The 16,822-nt window shown below is 37.9% G+C and overlaps 2 protein-coding genes across 3 annotated transcripts in view; both read right to left on the bottom strand.

Moving 5' to 3' along the window:
* ADRB1 (adrenoceptor beta 1) overlaps nt 1-16,822 on the bottom strand; it is a 95,364-nt gene that overhangs the window by 7,905 nt on the left and 70,637 nt on the right. The window lies entirely within an intron of this gene.
* TDRD1 (tudor domain containing 1) lies at nt 318-16,223 on the bottom strand. Of its 2 annotated transcripts, XM_079311865.1 has the most exons (22): nt 16,147-16,223; nt 15,554-15,672; nt 14,400-14,464; nt 14,047-14,194; nt 13,581-13,686; nt 13,209-13,248; nt 11,577-11,625; nt 10,137-10,217; nt 9,637-9,813; nt 9,015-9,122; nt 8,341-8,511; nt 7,876-8,115; nt 6,340-6,462; nt 5,340-5,450; nt 4,991-5,161; nt 3,848-4,093; nt 3,212-3,328; nt 2,889-2,999; nt 2,468-2,635; nt 1,912-2,133; nt 1,698-1,744; nt 318-1,097 (listed from the first exon to the last, which is right to left on the bottom strand). In XM_079311865.1, the coding sequence occupies exons 2-22, from the start codon at nt 15,621-15,623 to the stop codon at nt 1,005-1,007; spliced, it is 2,664 nt and encodes an 887-aa protein (XP_079167991.1). In that variant the 5' UTR covers nt 15,624-15,672; nt 16,147-16,223; the 3' UTR covers nt 318-1,004. The 2 variants fall into 2 exon arrangements, with proteins under 2 accessions (XP_079167991.1, XP_079167992.1); XM_079311866.1 differs by lacking the exon at nt 16,147-16,223 and having other exon boundaries at nt 10,137-10,214; nt 15,554-15,700.

The following is a 16,822-nucleotide window of genomic DNA, read 5'->3' as shown; positions in this document are numbered from 1 at the left end:
CTGCAAGAATATGATGCAATAAAAGCTAAGAGGCAGGAAAAAGAAATCTGAGGCAATTTGAGTATAATAAAAGGAAATTATTTTGCAACAATATTAATCTCAAGACTCTTCCAATCTGCAAAAGCCCAAACTTGAAGTTTGTGTTTTAAGTGAACAGAAAGGCTAACCCTGCAGTTTCAATCAGCAGATGTCTACCATGTTCCACAAACAATAATCTGACATTCCTGAATTTTTCAGAAATGACAACTAGGTATTCAACTGAAGAAATACTGAAAATCTCTTAATAATTTGATTCAGTATTTTTGTCATAGCCCAGAATTATGATGTGAAAACTTGATGGTGTAGAAATCCTGATGATGTAGCTACACACAAAAAAGCTTTGGTACAATTCACTTCAAAATACTTCAATATTCACATATGCACATTATACAGCATAAGTGCAAAGAAAGAATTGTGCACATTAAAGTGTTTACTGATTTTAGAGAGAACTCCCTGTATGCAGTCCAAGACAACATTCAACCTTTAATGATACTGAAATCAAGTTTATCAAGAACAAATCTTGGTCTAACTTTAGACCAGAATTTAGGTTGAAAGACGAGTAATCAAAAAAAGATACAGTTTTTCAAGTAATATAAATGGTACCAAAGTTAAGTGAGCCTTACAATTACAACAATTTCAAATCCAAGTCTGCAGAACAGGCTCTCAATGTAATAGCCATTCCATGAACTTCTGTTCATTCAACAAGAAAATACAAGCAAAAGGTTTAGCAGCACATGGTGCCATAAAACAAGAACAGAACAGAAATTTTAGCTTGCAGCTTTGCAATCCTCTAAGTTACATACTTGTGTCACAGTAACAATCCAAGCACACATACAAATGCAGGTACTTAAACAGCACAGTTCTACAAAGTGATCTTCATTTTTTAACCTGATGCTCTTGATCTTCTAAAAAAGGAACCACAGCAACTTGGTGGACATGCAGAAGAAAGAGTGCATGTCTGAGTCTTAGTGCTTCAACAGATTTTTCATATCAGTGAATCCATCTGGATTTCCAAACTTGTTTAAAAGGAAGAGTAGGACTTGCCTATGCTTTTCAAGCTGTGGAATAAGAAAAAAGAGTTAGAAGTGTAATTCTGGCTTTTTTTAATTGCTGATTTCAGATCAGGGTAGATGCTACTATGACAAACTCAGCTAATTTATTAATTCAATAAATATATTTAGTTCCCTTCTCTTGTAAAATCTTCTGGAAGGGAAAAAAGCCAACAGAATTGCAGCTGACTTCCCTTTTTCAATGTATGTGTCCCTCCCCTCTCCTTTTTTTTTCCTGAAGCAGCTTCCTTAAACCAAATTGATTAAATACTCAAATTTACATTGAGATCAGCATCTTAAATTAGGCAACAGAGAAAAGTACCACTCCTGAGACTTCAAACTCTAAAAAAATGAAGAGCTGTCTGTGGGGCAAATACAGACTAAGGAAGGCTGTGTGCTCTAAACACCATCCTCCCTCAGTTTCAGTATGCTCCAATTATTACCATATATTAAAAAAAACCTTTTTTTTTTTGAGAAGAAGGTTCAGGATACATTTCACAAAACTTCCATGTTTCAGTAGTTTCCCTACTCCCATTTGCTTCCTACACAAGGTTTCTCTTTAGTTCTGGAAACATAAAAAAAGAAAGTATTGCTTAGAGTGAATCTTACTTGCACTTTCAATTCTGTGCAGCAGCAGTTGGTCTCATCTCTATTACCTACAAAAAACCAAAGTGAATAAGCAAAATACACACACATTTCTTCCTTAATTTAAGGACATGTGACATTGTCCAGAAATTTTAGAAGGAAAAGTGATTTAGCCACCCCCAGTGCTTACAAATTCCTCAGAATAAGCAAACTGAAATAATCAAGCCAAAGTGTGTACCTTGATGTTTACTATGAGAGTTTTCAGCATTGCAGGATGTGACCAAACCCTCCTTTAGCAGTTTGTCAGCTATATTAACATAACAATTGTCCAAGTGTTTCTCCACCGTTACTAAATTAACATTCCCATTAATCCCTTTCACTGTAATTGTGACGTGTTGCTTCAATAATAGTTTTTTCAACTTGTCAAGCACTAATGGAGACCACTCAGCTTTCTCTATTCCTGCAAAAAAAGGAAAATCAAGTTTGTTATACAAATAATTCCTTTAAACTGTAACTTGAATTGTACATACATATTTTGGAAAATATGATGCTAAACTTTCCCAATATAAATAGCTTGAATTTTAGAGATAATGAACTACAAACACATTTTCTAAACCAGCTTTTACCACATTTACCAACATAGTATTTCAGAAGATCATCATGTTGTTTACCAGTATTAAAGAATTGACACTACTATCAGAAGAGGTACAAATTTATAATGTTCAAGAAAACCAATCAGGGGGTTTTGTGGTGGGTTGTTTTTTTTTTTGCTTATTTTGGGGAGTTTCTTTTACCTGCAAGTGAACATGTAATTGTCTGAAAAGGCAGCTTTAAATAGGAATCAGCAATTGGCAGCACCTTTGAAAGGGGTAAAGTTTCTGTGCTGCCATAGTCTCCATACAGGACTTTCACTGCAGACTGGGAAGCTTCCAGAACAACAGCTCTGTACCAATTGCCATTACCTGAAAAGATTGGGACAAGAATGGTCATGTATGAAGAATCATCTTATAAACACCATTTATCCTGAGAACAAGAAACTGTAATTTTCCAGGAATTTTTAAGTACTGTGGTGGATATATAAAAGCCAATTGACAAGAAGCACAATTAAGAGATCCATAAGTATTTTCAAGTTGGTGCTTTTCCTTTGTCTAAAGCAAAAGTGAAAGCTGTGTTTTACACTGGCCAAGGAAATGGAAGGACAAACGATTGTCTCACCTGAAAACTGAGCACAACAGGCTTCACCCAGTTTTGGCTGGAAGGGCTGTTTGTCACAAGATCTACAATAATCTTCCAGTGAAATCAGTTCCTTCATGAGCTTCTTTTGACCTGCAGAAAAAATGCACACTCACTAACCACATGTGGGTACAACAAAGAGCATGCTTAAGTCCCTCTGCTTCCACCTTTGATATTGTTTGTATTTTCCTACTGTCCAAGGTACATTTCTACACTCTTCAGTTCACTATACACATTCATTTAATTAACTAGCTTGCAACAGTGACTTCTTACTGGAATTAGAAACAATGAACACTTTTTCTTACCTGTATTTGGAACTGGTACAGCATAGAACAAGTCTGGGCTTACAACTTCTGTTACCCAGACAGACATGGTTTCATCTACAGCCAATTCAATTGACTTCCAGTGCCCAAGTGAGGTTGCTAACAGAAATTATAAGAAAATGCAGTGTTATCACTGTCCTCCAAAAGCATATATATATATATTAAGGAATGGTTATTTTATTTCAAATAAAAATTATTTGAATTTCAGACACAATGATGTGTCTTCCCTTCAGGAAGACAAATCTAAACCAAGATAAATGGTACTTACTTTCCTGGTCAAACTGTTGACACATAAAAGTAGCTAAAGTAAAAAACACCTCAGAAAAAATAAGATCTTGAAAAGCAAACATGAGAAAAGTTTCAGTCACAGAAAACTTTTTAATTTTCTGATTCCCTGAGAGTAAAACAACACTCATTTGAGACAAACACAGTGATTTTTCTCTTTCCCTTTTCGTCTGTAATGCCACCTGCAGGGCAGCTGGTGCTCAGCTGTAAGAACTGACAATATAACTAAAACTATGCATTGATACTAACTGTAGTTAAACAAGAAAATAACAGTTAAAGGCTGGAATACTGAAAATTCTCATTAAATCTAAAAGTTAACATTTCTTTCATTACCTTTTTGGTCAACAGACTTGTCTGGAAAGTTATTTTTATCTTGTAGAACTTCCTTTACAACCAGTTTTTCTGAAGTTAGTATCTCATTGATCATTTTTGGACAATCTGTGGAATTGTCAGTAAGCACTACACCTGCCCCATCTTCAGAAAGGGAAGTTACTGTGGCTTGAAGTTCTAAACCTGAAGTGTACATATGAAATCTTCTTGTAGCTTCTGGATTCCATTTGCTACTTCCAGGCTTTATACCTAGGAAGTAAACTAACTGTTAAAACACCTCCATTCATTGACTTTCCTCAATATTATAATTTCCTTAAAAAAATACTTTAAAAAATTATTTAGAACATACCCTGAAATACCAAGGCTACTCTTACTATCCCAAGGCAACACGTTGTTCTTCATCCTGTTAACTGCTTTCCCTCTTTCTCCTCTTTTCTAAATGCCCACATTTCTTCAGAACCCTCAAGTTTCATCTTCTATATTTTATGATTCAACCAAGTAAATCCTTTGCCTTAGCACTAACAACACTTTTTGATACCAGCATATTCAGGCCTTTTTAATGAAGGAGTAGACAAAAGCTAATTGTTTTAAGGGTGAGTGGGTGAGGGAACATCAAAAGGCACTTGAACAAAATGAGGTCTTGAGCTTTTTCCTGTTTCCACATTTTTCATTTTCAAACCAAGCAGATTACACCAGAAAGAAAGAAAAATTCTGCAGAACTTTGAACGGTGTGGAAAAGGAATTTCCAGAACACTGAGAAACAGCAGTACAGTTCCAAACTCTTCAGGAGTCAAATGAAAGAGAATTGAAAGGCCAGCTTGCTTCATTAAAACAGATTAGCTCCTTTGCCTGCAAAAATTCTGAGAAATAAAGTTGCACAAAAGCACATTTACTCCTAGCAAGGCAACAACCAAAAACCAGTAAGCACTTCAGATAAAGCAGAACTAAGCAAGCTCCCTCTGACCAGTAAAACAGTAAGCCAAATCCATCTAGATCACTCCAGAGAACCAGCAGGAGCTCAGAGAAGAGAAAGCAAACAAACCCAAAAGAACCACGCTCTGCACAGTATTCCCTGTCATCACCTCCTTCCCCCAAAGCAGCAAGTCTCTAAATGCAAGACTTCTTGTAAGAGAAAATTTGTATCACCTGAGAGCCAGCACTTAATTGCTTGGAATGGAAGTTCCAGGAATGAGGATGAGATCTGTCGGATATTTTTCAGTGGTACTTCCTCAGTGTTTCCATAGTCCACGAAGCTCACTCGAACGCTCCCATTTGAAGTGACACTTTGCACCACAGCACGGTACCAGTTACCATCCTCTAATTTCAAAGAAGATTTTTAAAAAATTAGTAACTACTCCACACATTAGCTAAATCTACTAGCTTTCACTTGTTAGTAAATAAACACAATTCTTTGCTGTCCTCTGCCAATATAAATTATCAGCTAATTTTTCATGTTCGCCCTATAAAAACAAAACTATTTTAGTCTGTTACTTGCCAGAGTAAAAAGCACAGCAAGGGTCTCCATTCTCAGGCTCAAAAACATCTGGTAGTGTTTTCTGACAGTATTCAGACAATGATTTGTTAAGTGAGTTTAGAGCAAGCAACTCTGAAAATTAGAAAGGAAAAAAAACAAAGGTGAGATCAATTAAATGAACTTTATCAATGCTGTTCACTCTACAGTTTACTTGTAAACCTTCAAATGTATTCCTTGACTATGTAAGTCAAGGAACAAACATCCTTCACTTTTTAAGAGCTTCCACATATTTTTTGTTTGAATGCCTTTAGCTCCCTCTTCAGCCACTGAATTTTGTCACATGCTTTTTCTAGCATTTAAAAAGCCAGTGGCTATCAGAAGTCTTGATACAAACTGCTGGAAGAGAAACAAGATTAGTTTTTAACTAATCCAGTAGCAAGTCACATCTCAATGGTTGCATTTTCTCATTTTTGTGTTACAATTATTATATCTTTAGGTTTTTATAAATTACAGGAGTGCACTAGAAGAGAGCTCCAGGAAACATTGTCTCGGCACAGGGATCGCATCTCTTATTTGCTTTTACTAACAAAATCACTCAATCATGAAGGGTGGGAAAGACCTTCAAGATCCTTTAGTCCAACCATCAACCCAGCACCACCATAATCACCATGCACCATATCCAGATGCCTCTTGCACACTTCCAGAGACAATGACTCTACCACCTTCCTGGATGATTTATTCCAATGCCTGGCCACTCTTACAGTGAAAACAAAATTAATATATCCTTTGGTTAGGTAACGGTAACTCTTTCGCTTTCCTCTAGTGCTTATCCTCAATATTTTCAGATTTCAATACCATGATCAAATTTCCTTGTCACTCCACTTGTATTCTTAGATAAAAACCTCAGAGGTAAGCCTTCGTGCTGTAAGCTTACTTGACATAGTAGCTCATGAGAACTATAATAAATGACAAATCAGAAAGCAAAGAAACTATCAGAAAGAATTAAGCTGAATAAACTCACCATGGCTGTTTGAAATCTGACAGTAGAATTCTCCAGGATTGTACACTGTACATACTATGACACTGAGTGTTTGGTTAAGAGTTAATTTAATCCACTTGCACATTCTTTTGTTGCTTGTGTCCTCTAGAGAGGACAGAGAAAAGCACAGAATGAAAAGACGTTACAGTAATTTTTACAGGAAAATAACCCCATCCTGAATGCTCATTTGCATGCTCAAATTACTTGTTATAAATTGTCCAACAGACTAATTACCAGTGAGAGCCTCTTTGCAGAGTAAAACCAAGTAAGAGAAATATGCCAGTTGTTTAAGGTATTTCTTCATTAACAAAAAGAGCAAGTCATAGATAGCAGGGAAGAGCAATAACACAAAGAGGTAAAGACTAGCTGTCAACAGCCTATGCAAGAGGGACACTGGGAACCCTGGTTCCTGGAAACAGGATAGGGAGCACAGAAGAGGGAAACACCTCTCACCAAGACTACTGAAACAGCCTAAGGAGAAAGAGCAAAGAAGATTACAGGAAAGACTGGTTGCAGAAATTTGCTGTGTATTATACTCAGGTCCCTGAAAGAAGCTCATTACTTAACGCAAGTTGTAAATACATCATGGGAACTAAATCATAGCACACTGGAGAACACACTCTGTTTAAAACCTGCATTCAACAGCTCCAGCTCAGTGACAGAAATTACAAAAAAGGTGAGAGGCAACCAATAAACCAGTGAAGAACAAAACAGGTCCCTGATGAGGGCCACAGATCAAAATGCATTTAGATACAGAAAGTTACTGTTTATCTAATTTTCTGTAAGATTCCTTACTCTTCTGAAGAAAGACAATGAATAATTGTGGCCTGGCCACAAGGCACCTAGTGAGAAAGATTGAAATTATTTGAACATAGACTTGACAAAAGAAGTTTTCAGTACCAATGGATCAGAAGATAATATATATGCTTGGTAGACACAGGATGGAAAAAAAAGGAACTTGGCATGCTTCATATGAGAGAAACCAGGAATCTTCCCCAAGATTTCAAAGCAATTCAATGGAACTTTTGCAAAAATTTCTCAGATTGAAACTTCGGTTACTAAATTCAAACAAGGCAATTTAAGCATAGATTGAAGCTTTATAATCTACTACAGTCAAATTTCCAAGGACTAAGTATGTGGGTTTATGTGTAACATATAGGACAGTGAAGATGAAAACAGAGGAAATATTACTTGCACTTAATGGATAAGGGTGTAAGAACGACCAAGTAATAACTAGTCATAGCCTACTCCAACTGGAAATTGTAAGACTTCTAACCAGAGTAAGTACCACCTCCCAAAAGCAGGCAATTACAACTTTGCTAAGCTGGACACCTGGCCACACACATACAGACACAATTTCTTTATGGCTAAGCTGCCATGGCTAAACTTTAGACTTGTGAAGGCTAGACTTGATGAGCCAGACTGAAAAGCTCTTACCAGATAAGAGCTTGCATTCTCTGTACCCACCCTAGCAGGAGGTTAAATAATGCCAGTGCAGCAAGATGTGTTCATACTCACCCTTGACTTGCTCAACATCACTCCCTCTGGGTGCTGGTAAGGCCATGCTCAGCTCCTCAGCTGCACAGCCTTCCTCCATGAGAAGGCTCGATATATTTACTGCTGGAGTACCTGATGCATCTGTAAGCTCCACCACAGATCTAGAACTCTCTTTATTCACTACTTTTACTGTCAATACTTTGTCTTTCACCAGTTCTTTCATGTAAGAAATATCTTCTGAGGTCCATGGTGGTTTTACACCTAAAAAGTCACATAGTATGGAAAGGTTCTGAGGTCAGTCCAACTCTCACCAATGTGCACAACTGCAAGTACATTCTGAAATGTTTGTTACATTTTGTAGATATGCCAACCATTACCTCCATCCTTCCCCATATTTCAATGTGAGATACTACAGGTGTGATGGTTATATAATATCACTTGTTTTCCCCCTATCTAGTATAAAACTGCTTTATATTTAATTCATACCTGTCAGGCTACATCTTATGGCTTGAGCTGGCAAGTCCATTAACCTTGGAATTATAGGACGAAGTCTGGTCAGTGGCAGAGAGTCAGAGTTACCATAATCCATATAATCTACCAAAACAGTGTCTTCAGAAGCATAAGCTCTAACAGTAGCACGATACCAAAGGTTGTCTTCTAGAAATGAAGCAACAGATGTAATGTCTGAGAACAGAATGATTTTTTTTTGACAGACCAATATAAAAATATATCCATCTCAGTACAGCTCAGGACTACCAGGTGTTGGCTAAGTGGCATTTTGAGAAGCAGTCTATCGGAGCAGCATCATTACATATAACCTCATTTCTTCCATGCTTCTGTTGGGGACTAAAATTTCAAAGATAATACTTATTTCCAACTCCAGGGAAAGAGTACTTAGCAACATAAAAACCCCAGATTTTCCATGATCTCTTAAAAAGCTATTCTAAACAATCTGAATCCAGAGTTAAGAGTTTGCTCAATAAGAGACATTTTAAAATGGGTATTTTACAGGTATCTTTAAATCACAACCAAGCATTATCCACAGCTAAAAACCAAAGATAAATAAACTCTATTTGAAAATCTCTAAACATAATTATAAAATGTACCTTTTTGGTAATAAATTTAAGTGACATAACTCAGTATTTTCATTCCATTTTTACCTGTGAACTGGGCACAGCACACATTGCCAGCAGCAGGACGGAATGATGAACTACTGGGAAGTTTGTCACAGTACTCATTAAGAGATGCTTCAAGCTCAGCAAGTTGACCTGATGTTAAAAAACATAGGTTTTGGAACACAGCCTGTCTTGCAATTATTACAAAATAATTAAGCTCAAAGCCTGGAAGAACATCTTGCTCTTTTTAATAATGGAGATTATGTCAAATGTTTAACACTGATCAGACTAGGGCTCTTTAACCATTAACATCCAAGAGAGTCCTTATGTGTGTCTGAGGAATCACAGCAGTGAACAGACAGGGAAAACCAGAGATGGATTTTTTCAGCAAAGGGACAAAGCTGAAGCCAGTGCAAATTAAAAGCAAGCTAGTGGAGGCATGCCAAGAAGAATTCAGGGAAGACAGCTCTTCCAGCAACAGGCAGACAATGAGGCCCTCTTGTCTTCCCAAAGGACACACTCTCATAGTGACTACCCAGAATTAAAACGCTGCACATGCCCACAGAAGAAAAATTCACCTTCCTCCAGCCACTCCCTACCAAAGAGAAAAATGCCATACTAGGCATTCTAGATCACATTCTAGATCACATTCCAACCCATCACTTACAGGCACTTTGCATCCGCTGACAAAAAAAGGAGTCTGGATTTTGAATGTGGGAAACCACACCAGAAAATTCATCTCCAATATTTAAGGAGACAAACTTGGCAACTGAATTAGCACAGTGAGGAGAGTCTTCAACCTCAGGTAATTTTTTTTCACTTCCTTTTGAATGGTTTTCTGATTCTGCAGATAAAAAAGAAATAAGGCTGCCAATCAAAAGCCAGCTCACTTTGAAAATATAAACATACTGAAATATTTATTATTTTTATTGATTCTTTGGAATTTGAAGGCTCCTGTCATATTATGAAGTCAATTCTGACATAATAATGACTATACCAATGTTTTATACTATTAAAATGTGTATGAACTGATGTCAGTAGTGACCTGAAGGAAGCTCCATGAGCCATCATTTTTAAGTTTGAGGTGATGCTAGTGAGCAGCTAGAATTATCATGCAGCACAGGAGGATCTAAAATTCCCTAAGTGTAGTTTGATTTGCTTGCTTACCTCTTGGAGAGTATGCTTTGGCATCACTTCCTGAAGTTAAATGAGACTTCATTTCTAAGGGAACTTTTTTTAGGCAGTCTTCTAAAACATAGATGCAAGAATAAATGATTTATCATACAAAGTAGCCATCAGCTAGTTTCACTTCATCCTCCAAGCCAGATCTATATCCCTATCCCAAGGTGAGCATGTTCTACTTATTTGTTCAGCACTTAATGTTTAAAATGCAAAACAAAGGTAATTTCAGAGTAGCTCAGCTACTTGAGTTCTTTCATTCACAGCTCCAAAACTGACTTCATAAAATGAGCAAAGCAGTAACAACCAACACTTACTTGCAGTCACTAAAGACTGTGAGCTGAAAAACTGATTATAGCTTTCCTGACACGAGGATTCATAGTTTACCTCATTATTTACAACACTAAGTATGTAATGATTTAGTCAAGGTGTCTTTGTAAATCTTTGTTTCTCAGCTATTACATACTCCATTTCTGATGCACGAAGCAGTATTGCAAACTTGCAATACCATTATTTTCAAAATAAAACCTCATATAAACAGGTGTTTCAGTTGCTTATAAGAACTGGAATGAATGCATGGAACATTTCAAGAACGTGGTGATATTTATGTGATCTTTTCTCCAAAAGGCTGGAAGGTTACACATCACTTCACCACTAGTGTGCTGTGAAATATGTGAAAGTTTAGAGGATCAACAACCACATCCCTGAACGTTTCTGTGGCCTGCAGATCAATGAAATGAATATGATCTTGGCACTACATTGTTCCTGCTATGCAGCCAGAGAAATATCTAAACAATAGAATAGTGTCTTTCACATGACAAAAGGTACACCTTGCATGTATTGATTTGTTTTGACAATCAAACCCAGCTCAACTGAAAATCTTAATTCTCACTCCTCAAAGGTCTGGTGCTTGGCTTGTCTCTCACTGAAGCTTGCTAAGTTAGAAACAGAAATATGTTTATAGAGTTCTCCAACTGAATACAGCAATATCCAATAATTCTGGATACTTAGTGAGCATGTATGAAACATAAGGAAAGCTGGCAAAATCCTATTTGGAACTAGAAATTGACACTGTAAGTTTTAAAGAGTTAAAAATGCATGAGAAAGAAACAAATGCATCTATTAAAAAAGAAAAATAAACAAGATAATCCAGAACACACTGAAATTAATACAGCTCTACTGGAAAAGTAACCTTACAAAAACTTAAAGTTATTAAGCTTAGCAAGGTATTTCAGGCACTGATATTTTATGGAAAGGTGAAATAAAGCAGAATTGGAAAAAAAATAGTCAAAAGAGAGTTGGGAGAGTGACAAGTGGGAGGAGGGCAAAAGAAAAAACACTAATCTTTTATGGGGGTCAGGGAGGGCTATGAACATAAAAGTCTTAATTGTGGTGGGGTTTTTTTTACCCACACAACCAAACACTTACCAGAATCTGAAAGAGCAACATCTACAGCAAAACTCAACCTCACTTCCTCCTGTAATATATCAACACCAGTTAGTGGATAGTGCTTTCCTATAAGCTGAGAAAAAAAAAGTTGACAATGCCTTCATTCCATCCTTTTCCTTTTGGAACATAACGGGCAAAGAAACACTTAATGGACTGGAAATAATTATAATTAAAACAAGAGTAGATAGCAGATTGTTTTCTCCTAAAATAATTAAGACCTTCAGAAATATTGCTTTGCATATTAAAGATGCTGTTGGGGCTTGAAGTGCTACCAATTCAACTAACTTCTGCATTCTCTTCTAAAGAAATGGAAAATCAAGGTAAAAATAAAGATTCCCCAGAAGCTGAATTACCCTACTTAAAACAGCTACAAGTTATGTTTAATATGGAGCTGTACAGCTGTAGATCCATGCAGTAACAAAGTTCAAGAAACACTGCAGAGATATACAGAGCATCAATGAAGAACAAGTGCTGAAGACTTACATGCTCACCTCCTCACAGCTGGACAACAGGACAGGAAAACTCAGCAGAAACTCCCACTTATGATGCTCTCTTAAATAAGAAGAATCAAATTCCACCTGCTTCCTTGTAACCCCGGAGTAGATTACAGCTACTGCTTTATTTGCTGGCATCCATTTAAAAAAAGTCTAATAATTTAATTTAACCCACCTTAATGTCATTAAACATACAATCTAAATTCTCTTACTTCTGCAGAACTTATGAGAGCTACAAAAAGTGAAGATAAAAAAACCCTTTCTGTTCTTTGAAAATAAAGTGATTGCAAATTCTTACTCATATACCATTTGGTATATCAGTTGATCAGTTTCATTAGAACTGAGCAACAAGTACACAAAACAACTAACAGGATGAACTAACTCACAGAAGTCTCATGACACAAAGCCTCCTTTCTAAACTCCTTCAGAAAGTTAAACAGATGAACAAGCTACTCCAAAGTAGGACATAACAAAGGAGTTCTACAGAGCAAACACGAGGCTAGTTGCAGGTATTCAAACTTACCAACTTCACAAATGAGATCCTAAGAAACCACAAAGAGAAAAATCAACTAATGCAGAAGAGTTCACAGGAAGACTGGAAGAAATGTCTGACTCAAAGTAAAATCAAGAGAAGTTTCAACACATTACAAAGAACTGTCTCATCTTTAGTTCCTTCTACAGCAAAGAAACAACAGCTTATCTGCACCTGGTACTGCGTAACACTACATTAAATGTCCTTCTCTAATAAATTTCCAAGGCTCTAAAAGTCAGCTCATGATTTTTTCACAGAACAAGACACCAGAAGTTTTCTGAATTGGACACAATACATCTGTTTCCTGCCCACAGTATTCCTCTAGCAACATCATATATGCCTTGATTTTTAACTTTTTCACAAATGCTTTTTTTTTTTTTTAAACAAAACCAGGTTTGTCTGATAGTGCCTCTAAGAGCTCACGAAGTAACAATTTTCTGAATGCTTCTCTTGGTAACTTTTCATTTGAAGCACTGATCTTTCTAAAAGGAGCAACTTGTTCCTTTCTGTACAGGTTAAATGAAGCAGACTGCCATTCACTCACAGCTAATCCATTCAAAACACAGTCAAAATTGTATTCCATACCTTGAGATAAACTCCCGTCTGGGTTTTGCTATTACTTAAACTGTAATCAAAGAAAAATATGTCAATTTGAAGAACTAAAGACTGACAAGTAGCATTAATAATACATTAATACAAATAATACATTAATAATACAACCTACTTGCAAATAAAAGGCTGTGTCATTTTTGCCAACCCTTGTTCCTCATCCACTAAAGTGCAGAATTACAAACACAACAATATGTAATAATGACAAGCACAAGATAATGCAATACTAGGCTAAGAATAAGCAACATATTTTACTGTAATAGTTCCTTCCCATGGTCATTTATGTTGTAGTGGGAGGGACACTGTCCTTTTGTGAAGAATATTTAGCAGAACTTTCAACAAACTTACTTCTGTTTAAAGGGCTCACAAACAACTCTGTGTGCTGTCCAATCTTTTTTCTGACAATCGGCAGAGCAGTAGTATGTTTGCAGACACTGTGAACATCTGAGCTTTCCTAAAACAAACAGAATAACAAGAGAGGTCTGAGCAAAACATGTATTGGAAAGATCAACTGTTTAAATAACTGCTTTACAAAGCTGCTCCCCTGCAATTCGAAGTACATAAAAATAGGTATTTGTATCCACATACAGCCATCAGACCTGGCTGCCCAAATTCCTTCAACATTTAAGGGAAACAAACCCACCGCTTTTGATAAAGAAAAGCTCTCTTCTGCTTGTCAGTTCTGTTACTCCAACCATGTTCTGAATAGTCTATACTTAAAAATTTACATCCTTTTAAAGATGCTTCTGAGCAAACCCAATCTAGTTTCACTGATAACTGTACTGTATGTCACAGACTACAGGCAGGCACTTACCAAAAAGACCACAACGATGGCAAGTGCCCCCTTTAGGGGGTGGTACTAATAAACTCAAGAAACTCTTATCATAGCAAATAGAAAAACCACTCTTAGAGGAATACTGCGATTTCTTTGGCTTCCCATTAATCCAATTAGAATGTGACACCTGTGGAAGAAAAACCTGAAGTCATTCTTACTGGAAAAAAGCTGCCCATTTGCCCATTGGGGTAGAAATATTCTAATAAACAAAAATGTAACAAAAAAAGGAGACAAAACTTTTAAGTTTTAGAAAGAGAAATACATGCTGATTAATTCCTGCTATCTAGAAATGCTCAGAATACTTGGGGCAACTATAAAGTGAAATAACTCACAGTATTTTCTTTATCAGCTGCAGCTATGCAGTTCTCTCTACCAGTTTTGTCTTCCATAGAACTTCCTAGAAGCAGAAGTATTTGCAAAGGGATCTGATTAACAACACTAACACATGCCTATGTTATGGAATATTTGCAGGAAGAAACAAGGCTCTTGGCTACTCCTACTAGTCTGCCAGCCCATTTGAGCAAATGGAGATGCTTGGACCATGACACACTCTGGAAGTCACTTGTTTTCATTCTGATATCACATTTATTCAATAAAGAAATCAGTGGTATGATTAAAGCAACAGTTTCACTTTCTGTGCTTATCACTCAATACTGAGAAACAAAACACTCTAAAACAAGAGATTCTGACTTTCCAGTGAGTGCCTTATAAAACCTTGTGGTCTTTCCTGGGAATTCTTCTTTATCAAACAACTCTTAGAAGACATTCAGCTAAGCTTACATACCAATACAGTATAAACATTGTTTTTAAACTCATCCACCTACAAAGAATTTGTTTCTGTTGTAGGTTACATATGCATTCAAATCTTAGTCTGGCAGGCCTGTCCAAGGTCTCCACTGAGACAACACAAAGCTTACATGGCCTTTTTTTCCCATCTGGAAGCCAAGTTAGTCTTGTAAACTCTGCCTGAACTAAAACTCTAGCCTAACATGAAGTCAGATTTCATTAATTCTCCAGACCAAGATGTTTGTACATAAAGGCCAGTTCAGATCTCCCAAAATGAAGCCTTTCCCTCTTACCAGCTTGGAGTAAGACAACATGGATAAGACAGTACTGAGGCACTTAAGAAGCAAGAAATATGGCTGAAGGAACTCAAATCCCATGTATTGGTCCAAATTCCCTAACATTTCAATTATCCTGGTTTTTTTTTTAATTTTTTTAGTTTCTGAGACATTTCAGCAGACACAAGTTTGGATAATTAGGAGCTGTATTTCTAAGCCAAACTCATACTGATGATGTATAACAATAATATCAAGCTTAGGACAAAGTCTCTCTTATTGCACTTGTGCTGCTGTTAAAACTTTCTGTACTGCTTCTACATTTGTTAAAAATACCCTGTATTGTTTGCTTACAAAATAGTGGGTTTTGTTAGGTATTTCAGAAACTCAACCTCAAAACTAAAAGCTTTTCAACAGTAAGTTGGTACCTGTGACCCTGTTGCTTAAATCTGCATCTGCAACTCCATTATGTTGAAGACTAAGTGTTTCTGACATCATGTAAAGGTTGCCATTAGAGTATGAACAAAGGTGGCTGTGGGCCAGGTAACTGCAAAAGCATGGATTTTAAGATTAATTCAGGCAAGCACACAAATTAAAGTATTTTTGGGTCATATTCTGAAGATATATTAAGCATTCATTTCGGAAGGCTAATTCTCTACCATCTATTTCTGTTGTTCGCACAGCAACGCACTTTCTACATTAAAGAACTCAACAATGAATACTGTTAAATGATGAAAATTTCTTTAGGACAGAAACACATCGACAAATAGGAGTGGCCATCAACAGCTGTACGTGAAGCCCACTGCATCTCTGGAGGAGATCTTGCTGTACTATTGTCAGAGAAGTTTGTAGTGATAAAAAGCACGGGCTGCACTCCTAGGTTCCTCATGCCCAGGAACCTGAGGGGAATCACTGCCCTGGGCTCTGCCGAAATGCATTTCCAGCACCTGCTTTCCAAATGCTAAAACGCACTATCATTATTTTAAATGAAAAGTATAAGAGAAAACAAACTAAAATGAACCTGCGAATAAAGTAGTCTTCAGAGTGACACTGCAAACCAACTCCACCAGAAAGGCGCTTTCGACAACCGCAATTCAACAGGTGTTATTAAAATTAAGTCATTGTAAGTAACTCAGAGTAAAATCAGACAGCCCCGTCCCACGGCATCCAGCCAAGCTCGCAGCCCACCCGCCAACCTCCGGCCCTCTCTGCCCTCTGCAAAGCGCCTCACCCCCGGCTCCTTTCCCGGGGGGCAGCGAAGTTTCCCTGCCCTTCTCTCCCCTCACAGCGCTGCTCACCCCGGGCCGCCCCTGCCCCTTTTTCTCCCCCGTAAGAGCCACTCACCCCGGGCCGTTCCACTGCCCCTCTCGCCCCTGAGAATGGCGCTCACCCCGGGCCGTTCCCCCGTCCCTCTCTCCGCTCACAGCGCCTCTCAGCCCGGGCCGCCCCTGCCCCTCTCTCCCCTCAAAGCACCGCTCAGCCCGGGCCGCCCCTGCCCCTCTCTCCCCTCAAAGCACCGCTCAGCCCGGGCCGCCCTTGCCCCTCTCTCCGCTCACAGCGCCTCTCAGCCCGGGCCGCCCTTGCCCCTCTCTCCGCTCACAGCGCCTCTCAGCCCGGGCCGCCCTTGCCCCTCTCTCCGCTCACAGCGCCTCTCAGCCCGGGCCGCCCTTGCCCCTCTCTCTCCTCACAGCGCCTCT

The sequence above is a fragment of the Erithacus rubecula genome (genome assembly GCF_903797595.1).
Source record: "Erithacus rubecula genome assembly, chromosome: 9".
In the NCBI taxonomy this organism is placed as follows: Eukaryota; Metazoa; Chordata; class Aves; order Passeriformes; family Muscicapidae; genus Erithacus; species Erithacus rubecula.
This window is presented reverse-complemented; position numbering and strand designations above follow the sequence as displayed.